The sequence below is a fragment of the Microtus pennsylvanicus genome, chromosome 6, assembly GCF_037038515.1.
Source record: "Microtus pennsylvanicus isolate mMicPen1 chromosome 6, mMicPen1.hap1, whole genome shotgun sequence".
NCBI lineage: Eukaryota > Metazoa > Chordata > Mammalia > Rodentia > Cricetidae > Microtus > Microtus pennsylvanicus.
In genome coordinates this window covers 41280063-41306155 of record NC_134584.1, presented here as the reverse complement: position 1 = coordinate 41306155, position 26093 = coordinate 41280063, and the positions used below count along the sequence as shown (strand labels likewise).

The 26093-nt window shown below is 41.5% G+C and overlaps 1 protein-coding gene across 2 annotated transcripts in view; it reads right to left on the bottom strand.

Annotated features, from left to right (window-relative positions):
• Positions 1-297: 297 nt before the first annotated feature.
• The window catches only part of Rab3c (RAB3C, member RAS oncogene family), a 193068-nt gene continuing 167272 nt past the window's right edge, over positions 298-26093 (bottom strand). Inside the window, exon 5 of one of the 2 annotated variants that reach the window (XM_075976079.1) lies at positions 298-8063. In XM_075976079.1, the coding sequence (XP_075832194.1) occupies positions 7876-8063 (188 nt within the window). In that variant the 3' untranslated portion in view covers positions 298-7875. The remainder of the gene's footprint in view (positions 8064-26093) is intronic. The other variant, XM_075976080.1, reaches the window with a different exon arrangement.

Here is a 26093-nt window from a genome sequence, read left to right as displayed (position 1 = left end):
CCTATAGTCAAGGCCTTTGCAACAGTCAAGTTGAATAAAATGCTATCTACCTTAAGAGATTATAGTTATTGGAAATCACTCCTGTACTTAGGTACAAATTCATACATTGGCCACGAATAGACCTAGATAAATACATATTCACTGTCTGTCCTCAGTTCAGGTTCTCAGTGTTATGTGTAGGATTATTAATGAGGAACATTGATGGCTATAAGAAGCAAAGATAAGACACTCCTAAACCAAACATAATACACTGTACATATAAAGATTTTAAAAGATTCATTATGCTAAGACTGGGAATTTCAGGAATATAGTCTCTTAGATATTTATTGTAATTTCCAAAAAATAAAACAAGCTCAACTCAGAGAACAAAACCACTTTCCATACAGAATTCACACATAAACTAGATACCTAACAGAGCACGTACCATTTTTACACAATTAATTTCAGTAGTGATAATAATAATAATAATTTCACAATGTGAATACGCTTTATAGCTTTAAACTCAGACAAGAGCTTCTGTGGACACAGGAGGAGTCACGATACTTGCTATGCAGCAATTAGTTTTCAACTAAACACCACAACCACTATAAGAAAGCATTAAATACTGTCTCGAGAAGAGTTCCACAGTGTCATCACCAAGAAGGAGACCAGAGTACCTGGTCACAAAGGAGAATCTTTCCTTGTGCATTGTCCGATGCCCTTAAACAAAACCAGAGCTACAGAAACACCTGAATATATATCTGCCCAGGGCACGTTGGATTAGGCAATGCCTTGTGTTCTGGTTCGTTGGCAAATGTCTAAATTAACTGTCTAAAATGGCTTGAAAGGAATTTGTGTTTTGTGGTTCAATGCAGGGGAGTACAATGATGTATCAGCTTGCCTTCTACAAGGAGATCAGAATGCAGAGCGCTAAGTTGGGCAATTTATGTGTTTCAGTCTCCATAGTTGTGAACTCTGTCACCCTTCTCCTCTCAGGGAACACTCTATGGCCTTGTGCATTAGCATGCTTGGCCCTGATTCCTGGGCCATGACCCTTCAGAGGAGTCACCCTTGATTTTTCTAGTTATTGTAAGTCTCCATTTTTTTTTGCTCCTATATGCTTCCATAATCTACCAGTTATATTACACCATTTACTTCTTATATTATGCCACACTTCTTCGATGTTGGATTCTCACAGTGCTGAGCATGTGGCAATCCATGACCATGTGACAACAAACAAAACACTTAACCACACTCATAAAGTAGCATTCTGTGGCCAGCTACCTGCCTCTACTTTTCTTTTCCTTTGAATTTGGCACCAAGTCTTTGCTGGTGGCATCTCTGACCCACCGCTTTCATCTCAGTTCTGCTGTGAGTTCTGATGAGCACAGCTTCCTGCCCGGTACGGTTACATCTGGGCCACATATTGCCCACACAGCTCAACATCGCTTAATATGATTGGCACTCTTCCCGAGTCAGCCTCTGGTCAGATGTCATCGAGAGAACAGAATGTTTACTGTGTGCATGTAGCAATGGCCTCTAGAACCAACTGCACTCTGTTGATTTCAGTGACTCAATCATAAGGTATAACGACTTGCTACATACTTGAAAGGAAATGAAGACTGATAAAATTGGGCTTTACCTTAATAATTGATTCAGCAAATAGGAAATTAAAGTGGGAATCTAGCTTAATTTTCATATATATAAATATGTTTAACTGTGGTAATCCAACTACTAGACTGGGGACACCCCTATGAAATTCCAGGACAGTAAGTGTGCTTCTGAGCATAGAGCTTTAATTGTGTGTGTGTGTGTAAAAACATCCAAAGGGTTAAGGATTTTGATTGATTTTTCTTTGTTTTTCTATCAGCATTGTGGACAATTGAGAGTTGAAAGCGGATATTACATTATCTACAAACTAAAAAAGACACTGATAAGGCTAAGAGAACCCAAGACTGACATTGCTGAGCTTGCAAACAAAGAACAAGATTAAGTAACAATAAGATATTTATATACAATACAAGAGTGGAGCATCTCCATAGACAGAACGTGTGATCAACTTTTCAGAGGAGCAAAGGTGGCTTCTGGGTCTGCATATTTTTCTTAGGTATCTAAATTAGCTGCTTGAGACACTCTTGTACAAAGATTAGGGGCAATTCTGAGCTATAGAGGTGAATACTTTATAAAACAAACTCTCAGTCATTCTTTCTTGGAAACAAAACCCACAATTCTAAAAGGCAAAACTGACATATGTTTTCAGGTACTAAATGGTTTGTTTATAAATGGGAAAAAAAAGTACTTCTAAGTAGGCACAGAGGAGATTCCCATGGCGTCAGAAAAATGCTCACTGTATAAATTGCACCACTAGACAGATACTGCTACAAGAAATCATTTAAATAAGCACACGGCTATCAAATCAGCCCACACATTCATCATAATTCACTTGCACACTAGTTTATATACACTGAGTAAGTCATTAAATATTGCACTTATTGGCCCATGAACCCTCAATTCTGAGGTGTTGAGAAATAGAAAACAAATCTATTTTTTAGAACATACGTCATGCAACATTTACGACATTTCAGTTCTACAAATACCAGTAGGTAGTTGTACATTTGGACAGTCCAATGGTACCACGTCACATCTGACATTCACAATATATTAACAGGAATTAGAGGACAGTTCCCATTCATCATGCTTCCTAGGGATGACGGAACGACGCATGGAAAAATCATCCTATGGACACATCAGACAATCCTCAAGCTTCACTTTGACAAGGATTACAAACTCACTGGTAAGAACACATTAGACAACCCTCAAGCTTCATTTGACAAGGATTACAGACTCACTGGTTAGATACAGGTCATGCTCACATCCCTGACACCCAAGTAGACACGCGGCTCATGGACCACCCGTGTCTGTGAGAACAGCACTCACGAGCCTCAGCCGTCCTTAGCCACATGTGACAGGAATGTGGTGATATTTCCATACATAAAAACGCTACAGCAACTCTCAGTTGTCCACAATGAAAGAAAAATGAACACAAGAGAATGAAATCCACAGGGAGTCCACAGGTTTATTTCAGCAAGTAATCGCTGATGGAAAGTCCACCAATAATAATTGCTGAGAGGAAATTAATGGTGAGACTTGGTGTTATTCTGAAAGGATAGTTCTTTTAAGGTAGACTAAATAATTTTTTTTAATAAATCGGGAAGTATAAAAGGATCATGCAATGATAAAGTCTAATACGTCCTTAGCTACATGATCTATTCTTAATATTCTACTCCAGGCGCAGTTTTGAAACAATTCATTTCTGTTACCTCCAACGTTTGCAAAAATGCACTTTCTCTCTACCCTCTCTGCCTTAGAAGACCTGGCCACAGACTAAGCAAATCCATATGAAGAATCCATTTCATTGAACTTTGAAGTACAATATGAGTGGCAGATGGTGTGTAGCTAAATGCCCCCTTTTCTCTGCGCAGAGAACGTGCCATCAATGGAGAGTTGTCTCTTCTCCAGAAAAGCTGTCAGTGTTTGCAAGTGTGTGGTGAGAGGGGCAGTGGCATGAGTGTGTCCCAACTGTAAATCTGTCAATAAACTCTAGGAAGATTTTTTATGGGTGTGCCAAGCATTTCTAGAATGGTTTTTAAATACATTTATGAAATACCACTAACAATATGTAGGTAAACTTTATATAAATCATCACAACTTATTCCCCCCCCTTAGGGGTTACTATATGTCTAGAATCTAGAGGCGAAGTTTTTTTTTGCCCATCTGTTCATAAACTTTATCCAAATTTATCTTTTACCTGATTTGTCCTAATTAAACTCAAGGGTGTAGAATAGGTTTATGTCTTAACTGGTTTCTAGGAAAAAATGTCACCTAAAATATAAACAACTCTGAAAAGCTGGTTTGAGTATTCAGAGGTTTGGTGTACGCAGGAGACTTCTCCATTCCACCGGTACACAACTAAGGAGCAGTTCACATCCACTAACAGGCAGAGCTGTGGACCCTGGACCATTCAGAGGAGCAGAAAGACCTGCCAGGTCTAATGCTCACCTAGAACCCCGACATACCACACTGAATGTGCACACGAAGGAAGTCCCCAGGGTCAGTCGTGAAGACTGAAATTTAGACAAAGACAGTTCCCCAGGCAGATGGGTCGACTTGCAAGCATACCTAAAGTTACCTGATTGAACATTCCAACATTACGATGAAGCTTAGAAACAAACATAAACTTTTTGGTCTAGGATCATCTGTCATGTTTGTAAGCTCATTCTTGTAACCATTACCACATGTAGCTTCTATCTCGGCTTGGGGAAGCTTGATAGAATTTAGATACATTTTTAATACAGCCTTACAAATGCCACACAAGTAACTAAAAAAAAAAAAAACCCAAAGGACAAACTTAGCCATCTGCTCTGACAGCTAAAGCATGTGATGAATCACTCTGAAGTTAATGTTGTTTAGTGGAAGTTCAGTTAATAGTGAAATGCCATATACTTTAAAATTACTGTTGTCACCGACACAATTAAAATTAAGAAGCTTAAGTTGGCTCCCGGAAAAAAATGATAAACGTGCTGAATAAATAAATAAATCTGGATAAGAGTGAAATAAATGTGATAAAGACATTTCTCACGGAACACACTGATGTCTTGCATAACTCCAGTTGCGACTTTGTAGAATTTATATTTCCCATTTATCAGTACAACTGAAGCATACTAGGTCCTTTTCTAATACCAACTTCAGCACTTATTAACATGGCATTGAGCAATGTTAAACTTGAAGTGGCCCTCAGGAGGACCTTCACAAACCTCTTGCTCCTTGTAGGCATTAGAAGCTCATGACGGCAGTAGGTGCTGTTTGAAGAGGGAAACAACAGGGAACGGCGCCATTGTTCTAAGTCAGTTCTTCCCTGGAGCCCATAGAAGTGATGCTGATGTAACTTGCCTTCTTGGGGCTGAGGACAGCTCATGCACCTCCCACATCTATTCCTATTTCAAGGTGGCCGCTCAGGCAAAACTACTAACTTGTATTAAGACAGGAAAGGGATGAATCAACACCAGCATCCTGGGGAGGGGTGTTTTCCTCAACTAGTTGGGGTTCAGTCCAAAAAGCAGTTGAATGGGCAAGAGCGCCCAGGTGACTGACAGTAGGGGACATGGAGGACACACTTAATCTTAGCTTAAATGAATCAGAAAGAAGAAATGATGTCTAAGACCTACAAAACAAGGGTAACTATGTAGTTTTTAAACATCTTTCTAGGTACAAATTTAGCCAGGTCATTAGTCAGAAGGACCTATCATATTTACATTGATGGGAAGAGACGTAGTGTGTAATTGTACAAATGTACGTAGTGGCCAAAGATGGAAAAACCTCAGGATTACAGTATTAGAATTGATAAGATACATAGCTCAAGGCTTATAGATGATCAGTTATCTGGTTTCCATTTTCCAATTTTGATTTTACAACAAAGATATCTTGATGACATTAGGAACAGAGAGGCTCTTCTCTCTTCCTGTGTCATGGGAAGAACATGGGCAGCCTTTTCTTTTATCTCAGTGACACGTCTCTCTGGAAATTTTTACTGAATTGTTTGGAATGAAACACACAGCAGGGTGGCAATTTCATAATTTATACTCAGAGGGGAAGACTGTGTTTCCATGGGAATTGGGGAAGTAGGAATTATGCATTGTTCTGGGGGCAATGACGCTAGGGTTGCCCCTCTGTCCACTGACTCGCACATAATGGTCTAACTTTGGGGTTCCCCACAGAGTGTGTGAGTGGGCACTTGGCTTGGGTCAGTCAATCTTCAGCTCTTCAGGGAAGTTTCAGATGAGCAAATGAGATTGCTTTCCTTCCTCTCTTACCTGTTCTCAGTTTATAATGCATACAATGTCCTTCTGAAGAAGCCATTTAAAGCACCCAAGTGAGGCCTTTTACACTCTTTGCATGCATGCAAGGAAGGAGGCCCAGGTTTCCCGGCTTCATTGTTTTGTATTAGATAAAAGATGAGTTTGACAGCTATAGTATTCAACATGATCACAATCTGACCCAGGTCATAGAAATAGGACAATGGCATATGAATACGGAACTACTGCAAAGAAATCCTACTTTATGCCCTCTGCTTCTTTCTTCCCCTTCACGTTAATTTCTATTGAATCTAGGTGTCAATAAAATTTAATAAGACATTAGTGTTTTCTGATCTTTGGTGAGCCAAGACTTGCTCCTCTGGGTGTCAAAGCGAAAACTTACCACTGATTTGTAAGTTAGAAACCAAGCAGACGCAAAGAAACCATCAACAAACTGTCCTGTCGATAGCCTTGCCCAGCAAGCTTGAGTTAAATACTTTTGTAAGATATTTCTCTGTTTCTAAAGGGGAGAGTGGATCTTTTACACAACCACCCAAAAGGAAAAAGTCCACCTAACGAAACTGTCCTGACCTTCATTCTGGGCTGCCTGGTGTCTTCAGAAGATCCTAGCCATAAATGCTTCTGGAAGGTGGAGACTTCCTACAGTCGGCACAGAGGGTGATAGAGGAAAAGATTGATGGGTGTGTTATTTCCATATGGTCTGCAGAAAACCTGCAGAAAAGACTGGATGTTCAAGTGGCCTTTCCCTCTCTCCAACTGCCATGGCGCTTCGGTTTTCTGTTCCACTCCGCCCTGGAATGTTCTGTGTAACCTAAGCATGGTTAGAGGTGTATGTGATGAGAGCATGCTTAAATCCTCTGAAAAACATGGCAATAAAAGGGATCTTTTCCTCCATGTGGGACTCCCGGGATGGTTACCCGATTGCCATCTAGATAGGTGGAAAACCTTGGCTGAAGGTAGAGCAGAGAGTAGTGGTTGGGAAGTCCGCCTACCTTCTCTGAGAAGAGAAGCCTTGACAGAGCATCAAGCCAATCTTCCTTCTAGAACTGGTGCTGACTCCAGAGAGCCATGGTGGGGTGGGACAGGCTATTAAGGGATGGAGGCCACTCAGCCCATGGAAATCTATGGCTACTCACGGCACTGGCCTTCCTGGTCACTACGCTTGTTACATAACTGGCATTAAGTAGACGTTTTCTCATAGGTCATGTCTCTCACATAAGCAGGCGTGGCAGAATTAGTGGGAAGCTAAGTCCTGGGGTAGGGACCTCGATTGCTCTTTGTCTGGATCCAGTCACGTGGATACTACTGACTTAGAAAACTTACAAGGGCCTTAGAAACACTTTAATTTCATTTTCTTTTCTACTTTTTTTCTGTGATAAGAATTTTATGGTTTGTAGCTCAGGTGTACATTAATTCATCCTTCTGCCTCAGCCTCCCAAGCGCCATTGGACCCACCCCCTTCATTTTTTTTAAAAGAGGCAATACACCCTTGAATTATTATTAATGAAAATGCAGTGTATATACATTTCCTTATATAAACTGCCCAGACCTCTGATAGGGTCTCCAATCAAGAGCAAAAGCCCCACTTCCTTTTCAGTCAGACCAAGTTTCCTGACATCTCCCCTGCTCACAGTGTACGTACACAAGGGGCTTCCTAGGTCATCATCCACACAAATTTGAATCCAGGGCGCAAAAGTTATTTGCCGTGAAATTATAGTCAGGGGTTTCAGCAACAGCTTAACCGAGAAAAAAATTGCAAAAGAAATTCTAGAAGGCAAATAAACAACGAGTTACATGCAAGTACCAGGTGTTTATAGATGAACGACTCTTACAAACGTAAGGTCGAGTTTGCCACGTACTAACACAGGAAAATTGCTCAAGGTTTGAATGCATATATGGGCCACTGACATCAAAGACTTCCTTCAAATAATTGTTAGGCAGTATAAGTGGAGGCTACTAGACCATTTATAAATGCTATTTCTTGGCCGCCCTGGAGCCACTTGGAGCTCCCGTGTGGGAGACATTAGCAGCCACAGTTGGGCTGTGGCGGGGGAGGCGTTTCCTTGAGTCTCGTGCTCTGCTTCGCGGCCGTGATGGCTGGGTCGGTCTCCAGGCTCTCGGACATTTTGTCACAGATGATGTCCACAAGGCGCTCGAAGGTTTGCTTCACGTTCACATTATCCTTGGCGCTGGTTTCAAAAAACTCAAACCCTGGAGGAAACAGAGAAACAGCTCAGTCATTGCACGTATTTGGAGTTCAGCGAACTCAGTTAAGGTTTTTGAGTGTGGAGGTGATGAGGGGAGATGTGGTCTAGACGGAGATGGGAACTCGACGTTGCAGTGAAACCCATTGGCCGTGAATACACGGTGGTAAAGCGGGATTGATGACGCCCATCCTATTTGTCTACTGTTTTATTGATGCTGCCAGCAAGGGCGAGGAAATTTTATGAAAAGAACTCAAGAGTATCGTTAAGAACAATTATCATTGCCCCGCGGCGGCTGTTGGCTCAAGCCTTTAATCCCAGCACTCAGGAGGCAGAGGCAGGTGGATCTCTGTGAGTTCGAGGCCAGCCTGGTCTAAAGAGCAAGTTCCTCGATAGGCTCCAAAGCTACACAGAGAAACCCTGTCTCGAAAACAACAAAACAAAATTTAAAAAAATTAAAGAATTAAAAAATAAAAGTATCATTAAGAACCCTCCCCGGCCAGGCCAGTCCACTGACTTATCCTAACTCTTGGTTGTCGGCTTGACTGGATTAGGAGCAAAGCACTAGGCGTGTCTGTTGAGCTCACGAGAACTCTGACTTAGTCGATGAATCAACCCCTTGATGTCCTGATTGTGAGGTGGTGAAGGGTACCTACCGGTGGGGTTGAGTTGGTGTAACTCCGTTACTGAGAGTGTGTCCTGGGTATTGTATCTTCCCCCAGTTACTCCGTGCTGTTTCCTGACCACTACAGAATGAATTGTTCTGCTCAGCCACAAGACTGACTCTTCTGGAAAAACAGAGCCATACAGCTCCCTCCTCCCTTAGCTTGTTTTGTCTGGCCAGCATGGACTTAGACTTAAATTCTTTTCTCATTTCTGCATTCTCTCAAAGTTATTAGCTTTCTCTCTCTCTCTCTCTCTCTCTCTCTCTCTCTCTCTCTCTCTCTCTCTCTCTCTCTCTCTGTAAAAGGTTTAGAAATGACATTTTATATTCTACTGAAAGAGGGACTATGAGGTTCTCATACATTCAGATTCTAACTTTTTCCTCCGTCTGTCCAGTGGCTGCCGGTCATGCATCTAAAGGAAAGACTTTATCTACTGCATCTAACGGACCACGAGGTGGCGCAAAAGAGTCACCAAAATTCCCTTGGCCAGTTTCAAGCTCGAGTTTTGAGCTGGGTTTTCATCCAGCAGTCAGGCAGGTCTTCCTAAAACTGCTCTGACTATCTGGTGGGGGCTGACTTCTCCCTCACCTGTCTGTCTGTGGCAGTAAAGTTTTTGAATCACTGGGAAAAGGAACAATAAATTTCAAATGAGCAACAAAACTACAGGGGGACAGGAACCACGGTGGGGGGGGGGGGCAATTCCCACTTCCGGGATGTGCCTGGCTGGAAGCAGCCCCGGTGTGCAACTCTGCACACAGTGTTATCATTCCATTGTTTGCATTCACATTCCACTGACTGTGCTTGCCAGTCAGTTGCCATGGCAACTTCCCCACTTGGCCAGCCAGAGATTGGTCTGGTCCGCTGGGGAGAATGTTGATTTAGGATGTGTTGGGCAGAATACAGAAAGCCTTTTCTAATCCATTCTCAATTTTACACCCTATAAATCCTTCTGGTTGCATCTGGTCCTATCTCAGAGGAGACACAAAGATTCAAAATTATTAAATCCAGTGATTTTTTTTTTAAAATGCCTGGTTCCTGGTACCAAAAGAAAAAACATAGCCTAATACTTCGCATCTATGTTCAAATACCCCCCATAACTACAAAACAAAACAAACAAAAAATATTAATTTTCTGAAAGAGAATTGAAAGAGAAAATAAATGATTTTCATGAGTTACAATTTCTAATTTCTACACAGTGCTATTTGATCAGATGATTAAACCCAGGTTGCGTTTCAGCTGCTGCCCTGACAAGATCTGAGCAAGTTATTGCAGGACTGGGAGGTTAATCATCAGTAGATTGAGGTTCTAGAAAACAGCACAAGGTGTTTCAGTCCACCTTTGGCTTCTGTTTCTCTTTTATTGTTTTATTGTCGGCACAATGATCCTGTTATTCTCTTACAGTGGACATTTCTTTATCTTCAGACAAGGCCAGCTGGTAGGTAGTGCTGAATTTCCTAATGTCAGCACGGTCCCTAGGGTTGGATTCATTCACTTTCCCACTGGATCCAGACCAAAGCAAGGCAAGCACCCTCTGAGCAATGTCATGGCTTAATGATCGGAGCTCTTTTGCCTGTTATTTTCTAGGGGCTGGAGCTTTTGTCCCAGGATCAATGGAAAGGGACATTGTTTCAGAAGGCTCCAATGATGTAGTGAACATATAAGCTCTTTGGATGAAACTTCGGTGGAAAAATAATTGTTGGGACAAAGCCAGGACGTGGCTACAGTGTCAGCTCAGCCATCATTTCAGCCAGCACTTCTACCACATGTTAGTGTGGTTGGGAGAGGGCCAAACGTGAAGCACCGAGCCACTGATAAAGGATGTGGATCCACCCCCCCACACACACACCTTTGTCAAAGTTAACTCCTTTATCTGGGCCTTAAGCCACCTTATGCTGCTGCTCTGTAAGCTGGGGACAGTAACATGATCTCTGACCATAAAATCAAAACTGTCCTGACTGCCTCCACGTTATGGTGGGGTCCTAGAGGCAGGCAGTTACTTGGGACAGAATATCTAGGAGATCCATGTGCTAATACACCACTCTTCTCCCCAGCTAGCATGGTGAGGAGGTCAGCATACGACGAGAATGTGGGGACTGCCAATCCAAGTACCTTGACAGCCACTGTCAACCTGCAAGGTTTCTAATCTTCATTGTTTTTGTTTATTTATTGTACTTTATCGTATGTGGTCATGTATGTATGTGGGTGTGGAGGATAGAGGACGACAAGCAAGAATCTGTTCACTCCTACCATGTGGGGACTGAGCTCAGGACATCAGGTTTGACAGCAAGTTCCATCTTGCGGCTTTGACCTACTGGATCTGATACTATGAGCGAATTTTGATCTTAAAGCTCTCTTTTATGATTTATGATATTTGCTTCGCCCGTCTTACAACATTATTATGACCCTCAATTGGGAAAGTGTGACGGCAGCAGAGTTAGGGACAACAAACGGGCATTTTTTCCAGCGGTCAGTACTGCGCAGAGAATACGGAAACCACTTGGAATATTTCTACCTTATTTCATCCATGAGCTGGCACCAATTTTTCTAGTTTTCTGATTAAGGAAAATGAAAGCCCAAAATGGATGAGCGATTTGTTTAAACATTCCCTCGGTTGGCTGGTAAGTGGTAGAAAGACAGCACCAATTAATCACCTGCAGGCTTCCCTGCCTTTCCGTGTGGCCTGAAGACAGGAACTACAATTTTGTTGCAGTTAAATGATCAGTTCTAGGGCAATTAGTAATTCGCATACACTTTCATTAATTTAAATAGTTTGAAGGTGATTAAACGGACCTGAGAGTGTCAGCGAACCAAACAATACATTCTTCTAATAATTTAAAATACCCGATGGGATTATGGAAGCCACATCGTTTTATGGCCTAAAAAACGAACAGCTACAGAAGGTTCTGAAAAATGAAACTGCTTTTCAGTGACCCACAGCATAAATCTATCATAAAGCATGATGTTTAAACAGCGGGGGCACAAGAACGCAATCCCAGCTTTTGGTAGTCTGTTATTTAGTCGTTTAGATCTGGGGGGAAATGGGAGTTTATCGTGCAACCCAGACTTCTGTGTCCATTTGAAGCACAAAGGTGAAACCTCTCTGGGAGTAGCCATTCACGTCCTCTACCTGTGTCCAGACATGTTTAAACTCACAAGCACAGACGGAAACAATGGAGCCTTCATTCTTGTAGGAGCTCCAGGGACTCTCTGATTTTACCTCCCAGTATCTTGGTATTTTTACCTCAGCTACCTCGACAAAATTTCTTGTTCTTGGAATCCTTTACCCACCAAGATCAGCAACACACCAGTCAAAGAAGCCCTAACTAAGGGTCTTAGAAAACCCTTTTTTTTTTTTTAATTTTCGAGACAGGGTTTCTCCGTAGCTTTTTTGGTTCCTGTCCTGAAACTAGCTCTTGTAGACCAGGCTGGCCTCAAACTCACAGAGATCCGCCTGCCTCTGCCTCCCGAGTGCTGGGATTAAAGGCGTGTGCCACCACCGCCCGGCTAGAAAACCCTTAATTGGGGGAGGGGGAGGGAAATGGGAGGCGGCGGCGGGGAAGAGACAGAAATCTTTAATAAATAAATAAATTAATTAATTTAAAAAAAAAATTGTATTAAAACACCTAAGAGACTTGGAAATTGTGATGCTGAATCATTAAGATATACGTAAGTCCAATTCATTACCATGAAAAGGTGTGCATTTGTACTTGGGATGCTAAGTTTGTTAGAAAAACTATTTAAATAGAAAATTAAATACAATAAATCTGTACATAAAAAAAAAAAAAAAAAAAAAAAAAAGAAAACCCTTTTCTAAGTTTGTTTCCAGTTCACTGCCGAGGAAAGTGCAGATCATCACCATCAAGTTGACCAAGGTCACATAGGAAGCCTGGCAGAACCCCTGACAAAGTCACTGTTTTAACTCCTTGCCCTGGACACCTGCTCCTTATGCCACATGCTCGACCGTTAGTAATGACACCACGTGTCTTCAGCAGCTGAGAAGAGCACACTCTCAGTGAATGCTTTCCCATTCTCCCTGTAGGAGAACATTTCCAACTGCTCTCTGGCAGAGGCAGCATTGCTCCAAACACAGAAGAGCGCATGTCCCAGCCAGCACGTTCCTGCCTGGGGGTTCTGGGCCTGGCCTAGAAAGAATAATTCTTGAGCTTTCTAAAACCCACGTCAGGTGTATCCAGACACTAATTAAGTCCAACCCATTTGCTATCACCTCTGGAGAGCCGAAGGAGCAGCCGGCTATCTGGAAGGATACTGTTGGTGAGCAGGGGCATCACAATCCCTGGGTTTTGTGGCTAGTGTCACAGGCCTGGCCTGCTGCCATGGTTCTCTACCTTGTTCCTTGAAGGTCTTTGCTAGAAAGGGTCAGAGAAGCCTGGTACTTTTTCAGATGGCTACATACCAGGAAACAAGCCAGGGCCATGAGGCCAAAGGCATGCTACTCATGGAGGGGGAAGGCTCTAGGCTGTCCCTTTGCCATGAAGAGTTCTGAAATGTCACAGCGCCCTACTGTTATTGTCCTGTGTTAGCCACTGTTCCAATATTGAGTGTTAAACCATTTCCCTCTCAGACCCTTTGTCCGGTGAGTTTATTCAGTTTTGTAAATGATATTAAATTTCCTTCCAAAAGTTAATAGTTTTGTCATATAGTAAAACACTATTTTTCACTATAGTATGTTTCTTTTTATTAAATCCTTTTTTTAATTAACCCCAGGAAAGAAGTGCTTACCACTCCCTGGGCTCTCTGACCTCTCAGGTTTGAGAGAAAATCATAATTACATCCTGTCCCCTTGTACCTTCTAAAACTGTACTGTAGCAACCATTTCACGTCTACCAGGTAACTGTTTAGATTCTTGATGTTTTTCCTATCTTATCTTCCATTTCTTCATGGAGTTGCAGCCACAGGGTCTCATCTTCACTTTCCCTGTGGAATCAGATGAACCAGAACTGCAGGAAAAGGTCACTGGGCTGCCAGGCAGATGACAGTTGGGCCAGAAATAAGGCCTTCAAAGCAGCAGGACCAACTGTCATATTAGCTGGTCCCATGCTGGGGCCCAGCCAAAAGACAGACTTTAGGAGGGGGGAGGGATGAGGGTTTGACCCACTTCCCTGAAGAATGTCCAAAGAAAGAAGCCGGAAGCTGGAACAGGAGCTTGGCCCAAGGCTAATGTTGATAAAAATAGAAAACAAACAAAATGGACAGGTCTTTCACACCCCGAGTTCCGGTTGCCACCCAGGCTTAACCAGATGGTGGGATTCAGAACCTAGACAAGGGTCATCATACAGTGTTGAGAAATGCTGACCTAAAAGGTCTCCTTCCTGCCCTTAACCTTCCACATTCTAGTTTTGCCTTCTTCAGAGCCAGAAATGCTCAGATTCCATCACTGATAAGAAAAAGGTTGCCTAACTTTGCTGGAGTTGAGTCTGCACAGGCTACAGGAATATCTCATTCTCTGTTGAGTGAAGTTCCTTAGCTGGGCATTCACTCTGTACCTTCTCAGACGTCCCCCAGTTCTCAGACCTGCACCTCCACATCCAAATCTCCACTTCTACCATGCTTGTCCCTTGCACATCTGGTAAATGACTCACAGGCCACCCCACTGCTTGTCTTCCCACATGAGTCTCCCTGAATCCTCCCTGCACCCTGCTGTGCATCTTCTCCCCGCAGCCAAAACAGAATTTGCCGAGTGCTGCATCTGGTGCCAAGACCTTTGAATTTTTAGTCAGGATTTTCCCTATTTATCATCAAGGTTGGGGACTGTCATTAAACCTTGGAGTCTTCAACCCAATGAGCCTGTGTCTGACATTCTTTTTTTTTAAAAAAAATATTCATTTATTATGTACACAATATTCTGTCTGTGTGTATGTCTGCAGGCCAGAAGAGGGCACTAGACCTCATTAAAGATGGTTGTGAGCCACCACGTGGTTGCCGGGAATTGAACTCAGGACCTTTGGAAGAGCATGCAGTGCTCTGGCCCCGTGTCTGACATTCTTGACAGAGCTCCTCTCTGGCTGACCACTGTCCCTGCCCTTCCTGTTGTCCCTGACATGAAACCTGTGTTTTAATTGTCAGTTGTCTTTGCACTCTTCTTTAGATTTCTTGGTATTAACATCTGTATCCTTGGTGGGGAAGTGGCAACTGCACAGAGAATGGCTTCTTTGTTCAAGAGAAGGTCAAAAGCATCCCAATGCTTTTGCAAAAGCCTTTCTCTATGTACCCGATGTACAGCAAATCATGTTTAAATCTCACACCTGATTGCTACACTTATTAATTATTTATCTCACTTGCTCGTGTCCTGTAGCCATTTCAGTCTGAAGTCTCCCAGAAAGAGCTGAGTTCCCTTGGATAATAGCTCTAAGGTCTTGCCTGGTGAGCCAACTCACCCTGAACAGTTCCGGCTCCCTGATAATTCTTTTCTAGTATATATTTGGAATTTAATTAAGAGTTTTTACTGGTTAAGAAAGTTATATAAGTAAAATTCAGCATAGCAGTCATTTTGAAGGGTCTGTATTCATAGCCTTTAACATAAAATGCTGCACCAACACTAGAACCCAATTCTAGAACATCTTTGTGACACCCAAGAGGAATTCTGTATCCAATGAGCAAGTCTCTGTCCATTCCCTGCCGGCCCCCTCTACTAAGTTCATTTTGCTCTCCAGTTAAATTGCTCATCCCGTATGTAATTCCTGGAAGTATCTGACACAGCATCTAGTAGAAGCAGGTGTCCAGCAGATGTTAGCTAATTACAGGATTGATTGCTACTAATTGGCTGGGAGAAGCTGGTGGATTGGAAATGGTGGGGAAGAGAATCACATATTCCTTTGTTCTCTGTTATAAAGGGACTGAACTTGTAAATAATTTGTCAGCTCTATTATTTCTAGATGGAGTTTACCAAGCACGGACTTCCATATTATATCCTTGCAGGTTTGCTTCATGGGGAATTTGTTTTATCAAAAAAATAGAAAAAAATCAAAGCATTTTTATTTACCCATGAGGAGAGGTGTTTCTGAAAAATGAGAAGTGTAGAATTGTTCCACTCCCTCTAATAACTCTGGACTTTTTTTTTTCAAAATATAAAATCTCTAAAAGTGTAGGAAAGCTAGGTTTCTCTTGGGTTAACTTTCAAATAGATAATGGTGGGGCTGGATAGATGGCTCAGTGGTTAAGAGCATTGGCTGCTCTTCCAGAGGACCTGGGTTCAATACCAAGCAACCACAATACAGCTCAAAAGTGTCTGTAACCCCATTTCCAGGGGGATCTGACACCCTCACACAGACATGCATGCAAGCAAAAATATGAACACACGCAAAATAATCAAGCAGGAAAACAGAGAGATAAGGGCCATTGATGATGCAAGAACTACTGCTTGTATGCAGTAAGTGCAATGCATTTCCAAGTAGAATCCGTTCCTTTAAGTCTGTCACACATTTTCTTGCAACTCCTTAACATTTCATTAGGCTTTCAATGATAAAGGAGATAATTTCCACCTCAGCCTATTAATGAAGTATAAACATGAACATTCATAGCTGTTCTTTGTAAAAGATTTTCAGTTTGTAATAGCATTGATATGCATTATCAATTAGCAAGCTATACTTTTTGTAAGAGATGCCCATGAAACAGAGCAGTAAATCTAGTACATTTTCAAGTAACAGAGCCTGAACTAATGAGGTTTCATTGTGACATCCTTGGATGGGAAATCTGTAGGAATCTCTGTACTGTGTACTTTACATGAATTTTCTTGCTTTGGATCCAGACTATATGAAGTAGCGCCTTTAAAATATTCATTTTACAGTTGAAAAATATAGATGTGTCACATATATGGAATGAAGGGTCCAAGAATAAGAATGTAAAAATGTAGATTCCAGAAATAAGAATGTAGAAATGAAGAAATATAAAGTTGTAAGCGTAGGAGAATGAGAACAGACTGTCAGCAGCTTTCTCAGTGCTTGAGGATTAACTATTAACAGTGGGTTATTCCGCTTAACAACCCATAGCTCTATTTACAAGGCCAAAGCATCTCTCTGCTAACTGAGAGCTAGCATACAGATATGAGCTGAGTCAACTTTTAGGAGATAGATATATGACTTCTGGGTTATGCATTATCCCTGTTATGTGAACCTGGCAGCATCAAAGAGGAGCACACAGGTCTTCAGTAAACACCACCTGCAAGTACCAAGGAAGACAATCAGTACAAACACTAGTTTAACTGAAAGACTCTGTAAATGGAGATTGTGAAGAAAGGCAACCTGTATCTGCGTTTTACCTCAAAATAAAAATTCCTTTGTTCAGACCTAATGCTTGGAACACCTTAGTATAAGAAGGTGGGTTTAGGAACCGGCCTTTGCCACAGCCTTACAAAATTCATCTCTGGCTGTGGTCTCTGCTAGCTGATAAGCTTTTTGTGCCCCATGGAGATTTTTCATTTTATTTTAATTTTTTCCTGGAATCTGGTTTCTGAAATAAAGTTTGTTTCTGGTTTATTAGACTTTGGTGGTCTGTCCCCATTTTTGCATGACCCCCTGGACCCAAATGGAAAATTAAGGCCAGGATTAAAGTCTGGCTCCCCAGGTCATGCTCTTTCATCTAGGATGTTCCTAATGTCTGGTTTATATCTTCTGTCAGTGCTAGATCCAAACATTACAGAATAGCCTCTGTGGGCTTCATAAAAACAGTCACCGTGACTCTATGCTATGCTCTAATGCTCCGCAATTATTGCCGGTATATACTGATTTACGGAGTGGCAGCTTTCATAAAAATATTTTCATGCAACTATGTCTGGTACTTTTAGCCAAATTTACCCTGTTAGCAATTCCTAGAAGTCAGAAAATTCTTCCTAAAACCTCAGTCTACCTCCATTCACAGGTAGCTCAGGCTGTCCAGAGTAGACATGAAAAGTTATGCCAAGCTTTACTTGAATGAGTTTCCCTTTTATGGTTGTAAATTCAGAAAATTGTAATTAATTCATCTCTTTTCTTGACAGTTTATATTTAGAAAAAAATTCTCTGGAAGCAAATGATTTGCTCTTCGGACCCTGGCCGATGAGAAGGTAATGCAGGTTCTCAGTCTTTAGAATTCTTCACTTCCTTTTCAAAAATAAAAAAATCTGAGTGATTGGAAACTAATTAAAGTTAAAGGCAAAAGAGAAAGCCAGGAGAGGGTATGGTTTACTAGACAGAGTAGGAAAGTCTCCTTGAAAGCCTTCACAGATGAAATACCACGTATGTGCATGGGGAAGGAGCATCCACCAACATCAAATAGAGGGTCCTGGGGGTGAGGGTTGGGCCTGAGAGACCAGAGGAAGTCACCTGCTGAGAATAAAGTTAGTGAGTGCCACAAAGTGCACACAGCAGACAATCTACAGAAGCAACTCACCTACATAACCTTACCAATGACTTCTTGGGAGACTGGGATCCTAGTAAACACAGTTAGCAATCTACAAGAGCAACTCAGCACACATAACCTTACCAATGACTTTTGGGGAGACTGGGACCCTTTCAAAAATCCATAAAGGATCAAGGCTGCCTCTTAGATTTCTGGCCTGGAGGGAATGATCTGTCTCTTACCACAAGGCAAACTCTCAGGGAATAATGGAGGGAATCTACAGAAGGGGAAGGGAAAAAAGCCGGAGCAAGAGAGCAATCACTGTCCCCTGCAATCTAGAAGACAGGAGATGGATCTGTATGAAATTGCGTGGGCGTAGCTTTGCCTGCACACTCCAAGAGGATGAGAGAGCCTATCCTACTCAATGGCATTTCCCTGAATGTCATATGCCTGTCACTAGAAGCAATCGCTAGAATAAGAAAACGTCATTGGGACAGTTTGGCTGACAATTTGTTAAGTGTTGCTATTTTTAAATTTCAGAACAGTACTTAGTAAATTGCATGAGATATCCAACACTAATATAACTTAGGGTTTATGTTGGATGTAGGTTGATTTAACTGTATTGAGCATGTTAAAGGAAGACTCCACTAATCTGTGATGTTTGATAGGGTAAGTGTACTAACATTATTTCTAGTCTCTATAATGTTTTCAAATTACTGTAAGTTTATAAGGACATACTACCATGGTTAAGTCAAACACATCTGTATTCATAAAAGTGTAGCATTTACATTTCTTGGGGGCAAATAATAATAACAGGCATTTTTTAAATTAGAAATCAGTCCCCCATGAGTTAGATTAGTGGGGTTTATTCTTTACTGCTCTCAGTTATGATAATTTTACTCTGAGAGAGAAAAGTCATACCCACTAGTGTGTAAAGTTAATAAACAGATCTGGACCTTTGCCAGCTGCATCAGAACATCCTGGATTTGAGCCTTTTTAAATTTCAAACCTGAACACATCGAACACATATAGATGAGCTTTGTTTGTTTGCTTGTTTATTTATTTTACAGAGTTGGTAATTAAAATGGTAATTAAAATGCTATTTACATTTCTTATATCCAACTTTAAAATATTAGTAACATTCTTCTTAGCACTTTGTGCTACTTAAAAAAGAAACACAAGATCAGCAGTTTATACAGCTATCTATCTATTATCTATCATCTATCTATCTATCTATCTATCTATCTATCTATCTATCTATCTATCTGTTTTGTTGGTTTGTTTTCAAGACAGGGTCTATCTTTGCAACCTTGGCAGGCCTGGAACTCACTCTGTTGTCCCGGGTGGTCTCAAACTTACAGGAACCCATCTGTCTCTGCCTCCTAAGTGCTGGGATTAAAGGCCTGTGTCACCACCACCTGGCTTATACAAATCTTTATTACCTGGAAACAGATTCATTTTAAATATTTAAATATTTTTAAATAAAAAGATATGTGTGTAGGATTGAGAAGGGAAAATTAGTCAGATTATCCTGAGATAAAGAACCAACATGGGTTCTGAGTCAGATTCAAGGAAGAAAACAGGAGGATGGACACATAGGATGAGAGACTAGAAGGTCTTCAGTGAAAACACAGTTTTGCACACTGTGGCTCTCGGAAGGAATGGGGATTTCCTGGGGCCAAATATTGATTTGAAATAGTAAGAAAGAGCCTAGAAAAGGCTACACAGGTTAGCTTTGTTGACTAGAGAAAGTGATGGTAAATACAACGGGTTGCAAAGGTTTTGGGGAGTGTATGAGTTTGAGCCCTGACATCAAAGAGAAAATTTGGTATATTACTTGAAGGTGCTGCAGGGTGTGGTACCCCGAGCCAGGCTAGACTACTTGTTATTCAAAGGGAAAGGTTTTTGAACTTGGAGGGAGTGCTGTGTATGTTTATTGGGATGTGAGCATCAGCAGGAACCATCCTGAGCAAAGTGGGATGCATAGGATGTATGGTCTCTCCAGTCATGAAGAATATTCTCTGAGGAATGAGTTTCAGTTGCCAGTAAGGAGGACAGGGATCTCTAGAATTAAGAAACCTAGATTAAGAGCTAATAAGACACAGCAAACTCAAAGCACCAGAAAAAGGGATCAGAAGTCCCTTCCTTTACTAATACGCGATGTAACTATATCTAAGTATACCCAACACATTATAGAGTACCCTTGACCTCTTTTCTACCTCCTGGGAAAGCTTAGCCAGAAAGAATGTGAGCCAGCAGAAACAATAGCGGGGTGTCTGCACGTCTCCACAGACAACTGTGTGCAGCCAGGTACTTAGAACATTTCAATAGTGTTGCCGGGACTCCCTGCCAATTCCAGAAGTTGGCAATCCCTTTCTTTCATAAACACTACAATTAAGATTTAAATAAATCTTTAAAAAACTGCTGAAGAGCAGTCAGCGCAAATGTGGAGAGGGTGGTTTGAGTTTTAAAAATAGATGTTGGCGCGCTGCTGAGCGCCATTAGAGTTGCTGACTCTTCAGCCTGGTTTTATTGTGGAATTGTTCTGCAAGGGCAAAGGAAAAACAATTTTTTTTTTAAGTGGAAGGAGGGAAAATCATCCTTCATTAAACTGGAGTGCCTGAAGGCAATGTTATGGTCTTAGTTTGAAAAATGACCAAGATGGGAGTGTGCCTGTCACTGGCTGCTTATGGGTCTGCAGTTTTGGTAAGTAGAACACGCACTGTTATGAGAAGCTGATGGCTATGAAATGAGATTAGGGGCGTGTGTGTTTGTGTGTGTGTGCGCGCGCGCATGCGCACGCGTCACCAAACCATTGAAACAGTAGATGACAATGTGACCATAGAGTCTCGGTGGCTGGATCTTATGATTCGCCTTGCTTTCTCATGTAAATTTCTTATGTCGTACAAGAATAGATAATGGAGGCAACTTTTCAGAAGTTTACTTAATTTCATAGAAAAGGAGTGGCTACTTGCATTATGCAACACACAAAGTCCCCATGCTGCTAAAGGACCTTCAAGTTTCCATTGCCCTGCCACTGTCTGTGAGTCTAAGCTATGGAAGCCTTTAGACTGTCATCTTGAGGGGTGTCTGTCCTCAAGGCCGCATATACGTGTTTGTGTGTCCACGCTGCCAAGGAATGGACTCGCACAGATTTTGTCAGTTTGCCATGTACATAGGTGCTCTAATCTCATTTGAACAATTCGTTGCATCAGATAGGCCTCTGGACATCCTAATTGACCTAGGAAGGCCCAGCTGACTGTGGCTAGTACTACCTTGGTTAGGCTGGTATGGAAAAGGTATCTGAACAACCCAGAGGAAGCAGGTAAGAAGTAAGCCAACATGGCTCTGCTTCTGTTCCCCTGAGGTTCCTGCCTTCTCTTCCCTGGGTGACTGACTATAATCACTAAACCCAACAAGCTCTTCTTCAAGTTGTTCTTGGTCATGGTGTTTATCACAGAAACAGAAAGCCAACTAGAACATGCCCCATTTTCAGAGATTCTGGTTTTTCTGGTTTTTGTGTACATGTGTATGTTATGGTTCTGGCCTGATTTTTTAATGTTCCCCAAGTAATGCTGTAGTACATCCAGCCTGATTCACACCTTGGCCATGCCCCTTTGAGATGCCCCATTTCTGTTGGACTCCATGCTTCTCTTTAACCAGTGACCTCAGGATATTTACTATTATATAATCCAGCTTTAAAAAGATTCAATGCTATTCTAACACATGAGGATTAGCCTTATAAGCTATATAAGCTTATAAGCTATTGGAACAGCACCTAACAACTGAAAAATTGATGTTGAGATATAGGTAAATATGTATAATACTTTCTTCCTATACTTCTCCTGACATTAAATGCCCCAATTTTAGGAATGATACCTTTGTACTTAGTCCGAAGTGAAATCCAGTCTTGCCATTCTGTTCTTTAAACCTGGCACTGATTCTGAAGAATGTGTACAGCCAATGCCAGTCTTTTCAGTCTGGGACAGGCCACTTTTATATGGGTTAGAAGTCTCTAGTAGGGGCTGGAGAGATGGCTCAGAGGTTAAGAGCACTGATTGCTCTTCCAGAGGTCCTGAGTTCAATTCCCAGCAACCACATGGTGGCTCACAACCATCTATAATGAGATCTGGTGCCCTCTTCTGGCATACAAACATACATGGAAGGAATGTTGTATACATAATAAATAAATAAATCTTAATTAAAAAAAACTCTCTAGTACATGGGCTCTTCATACAGGTAACATCATCTCTTCGTCCATCCATGAAAATCTTTTGTTTTATTTTGTTTTGTTTTGCCCTTCCTTCAAGTCAGCTGCAAACACTGTCAGTGTGGCCTTTCTCGGTGCCTCTGAATGGGGATGTTTTTAATCTCTTGACCTCCTCTAAAACTGGGTCTTCAATTCTGTTGGAGACCTACACGGTGGCTTGTAAAAGCCATGGCGTTTGTGGCCCTCTGAAGGCTGGAACCACCTGTGTCTAACCAATGGTGAGTGCTCAACAACACGGAATGGAAAAACGAAAGGTTGAAGGAATGAACAAATGAAAATCATTCTGTATCACCTTCCCAAATTTCATTGTAAAGCAACTGCCTTCCTTGTCCATCAAGATGCAATCTCATGGCGTGACTCCTTGGCAGTTCCGGAAGAATTCTTGGCTTGCTGGTTTTAGCTCAACAGATTTTAATGGCGTCCCAGTGGACTTCTCCGAACCTCACTGGACTGATGACCAACAACTCAGTCCACAATCTTTTTTTTTTTTTGATCTCCCTAGTCTCCTTGACAATGTCTGTACCGATTTGATGGGTGTATTTTGAAGAAGCACATTTGAACATGAGTGAGACTGTATCTAGGAGAATCATTCTCAGTAAGAACTAAATCCTTCCTGACTTGTGCCATGCCATCATGGAATCATTGGATGGTCACAGGACTCAGGAGAAGAGCTTAAATAGACTTATGAGTCACATACCCTGAATTTCGCCTGGGCTTTAAGATGAAATGAAATCCAGTGAACATCTCTTCCATAACTCAGAGTTATAATGTCTGGAGTAGAGCATAGCCCTCAGGGACAGATGGCTGTGATCATTTTCCCTGGTGGATGTTAATTAGGGTCAGCCCAAGGGTCCCAAAAGCTCAGAGCTCCCACAGGCAGACAACTGCACACACGGTTCCTTCCGTTCTCTCTCCTACCTTGGCTAGCAATGAGAGCCGGGATTTTCAAGAACAAATTGAGAGTGCCAAAGTAGAAATCAGTACCCTGGGGTCACCAGGCTCAGTTACAACTAGAATCAGGGTTACTGAGGTTCAGAGATAGACTTTCCCAACTAGATGGTAATGATGCTTCATATCCTTCAGGTCTCTTTTCTTCAAGGACACGGGAGCCAAGGAAAAATAGTCCAAAGAGGCAAGTCCCATCTGCTAGTGCTGGGATTTGCCTCTGTTGATTTATAGTTACCTTTTGGAAAACAATGACATATTGTGCCTGGTCCCCCTCACACATCCAGAGGTGCTGCTGCTTGAAAGAATACCTCATTCCACAGCTTTCTCTTTTCCCATCTTAAAAGATGATTCCCTTAAAAGAATTGTTTACTTAAGCCAGGAATTATCAAATACCCATGGCTTTAAATTCACAGATAGAGAAGGTGTCTTTCTGTATCCCTTCCAGCAGAAGCTGCCCAACCATTGCACTGCAGGCACCTTCTTTCAGGATAAACTCACAGCTCACATCTCTGTTCTCCTCCTGTTTGCTTCATGTGTTTTTTATATATTGGAAAGCATTTCTGATATAGAAATCATACTTGAAGCTCTACAAAATAAAGATTGACATTTCACTCCCAATCTCAACATAGAAAGTGTTAAGAATGGTGATCAAATAAGTAATTGAAACAAAAAAGAATTAAATGACAAAAGAAAGGGAAGAAAATAGTTTAGCTTGGAAAGATAGTAAAATGTGTGTATGTGTTGTGGTTGTCGGAAAGCGTTACAGGGTGTCTCTGGAAAAGGCTGAAATTGAGCAGTTTGGCCTCACAGACCATGAAATTACCTGAATGCAAAGTCACTGGGAATTTTATCCATTATTTGCCTTATTAGAAATATTAATATAAATTAAAACATATCAAAATTGTATTCTCAGAAACTATTAATAAATATAATTAGTTCTTTCCGGGAAGAACTTTAATTTCTCTTTAGTGTTTCTTTGACTTGTGTTGGATGACTTAGGCATTCTTCCCTCCAGAGATGATAAAAACAGTTAAAGTACTGAGCTTCTCACTCTAATTTCGAGGCAACACAAACTCTTTTCCACTAGGTTTTGTTTTTTGTTGTTGTTGTTTTTTCTCCCAGGTAAATTAATTATATTTGAAGAAAAATTCTATCTTTCCCTTTATCTTCACCTTTCTTTAATGGTTTTCCTATCTAAAACTTAGGTTATGAGATGGAATCTGCTTATAACTGACAACACAACATTTAACTACAGAATTTTAAATGCGAAGCCTTTTATATGTTGTTACAGGTTGCACTGTAGTAGACTAAATGCTTGGAAGTGCATGGGGAGAATGTCAGTCTGAGGATCATGTTCAGCTCGGGCAGGGATTCACCCTCTTCAAACACTCCCACCAGGGAAGTTAGTATGGTAAGAATAAAAATACTGATATATGAAAGTAACATTTTTGCTTATAATGTAACTTCCTAGGTTTTAATTTTGAAAACTTGTGGGGGAAGCTATTTGCTGTTGGTGTTGATAAATTCGTTTGAAACCCCAGTTCATTCAGCTGGAAGTAGAGACCTGAATCTTAATCATGGGTTCACTGCTGGGGACGTGATTTGTCTGTTTTTAGGTTGATAAAGCCTCAGAGTGAATGAGAACTTCCAAAGAAGTGTGTAGGGAGAAGTGTGGTGGGCTAGGAACGTAAGAAGCAGAGGGAAGAGGAGACCCAGGAGAGGGAACACAGCAATGGACACGGTAAAGGGATGGGGAGTGCCAGGGTTAATGATGAGGGACTACTTCTCGGGCCAGTGAAAGAAAACATCCAGGAGAAGGATGACAAGGAAATGTTCACTGTCCACATTGCCACTCACAGGCTCTGTGATGCTTGTTTCTAGAAGGTAAGGTCATCTATCAGATTGATTACTAAGTATCCAGAATTTTATAAACACTTACTCAATGTTTGGTGACCTAAACATTAAATCAGACTTGCAAGAACAGCCCATCCCTGCGAAATTACAAGGATCTCAGCTATAGTAGAGTTTTGTCCAGACTCCTCATTTGGATGAGCAAATGATACAAAGATAAACATCAGTAATGGAGAGTTAACCATAAACAGATAAATAAAGCTGGTGTTTTGAATCACCTGCCAATATGTAGTAATAACCTTAAAAACTGCATAATCTTCAGGAAATATAATTTTATTGCTAATATTTTAAAAATATAATCCCTCAAAAGCTTGCTATTTAGATGAACAGAATTATTAGTTTTTAGAATTGTCTCTCCAGATTGTTTGTAGAGGTTGTGAAGTGATAAGATGAGCCACTCACGAGGTAAATGATTCTCCAAGAAGGTACATTTGCAGGTTGCTATAACAACTGCTGAGTTTTATTGACTGAAGAGCCCCCCCCCCCCCGAAAAAAATCAATTAGAGACTACTGGAAGAATTTGCACAGGAGCATAAAATCCATCTGTCTCACAATTTGAGAAACTTTCCCACATCTGTGCAGTGAATGCAGGGGGCGTGTGTGTGTGTGTGTGTGTGTGTGTGTGTGTGTGTGTGTGTGTGTGAAACACAATTAATAAAAACTCAGGGTCAGAAATTGGGGTTCAACATGAAAATCTGAAAAGCAGAACAGCCAGCCACTGACTCTTACCTCGATCTCAGTCTTAAATGGTGACCCTGCCTCCTGGAATCTCAGAAGGAGACTGTGTTGAGAGCTGTCTCCTCCCATTTTATAATTTTCTCTGGGGCTGGGATTAAAGGCGTGTACCACCAGTTTCTCTGGCAACTAGTGTGGCTACTGGGATGAAAGGTGTATGTCACCATTATCTGGA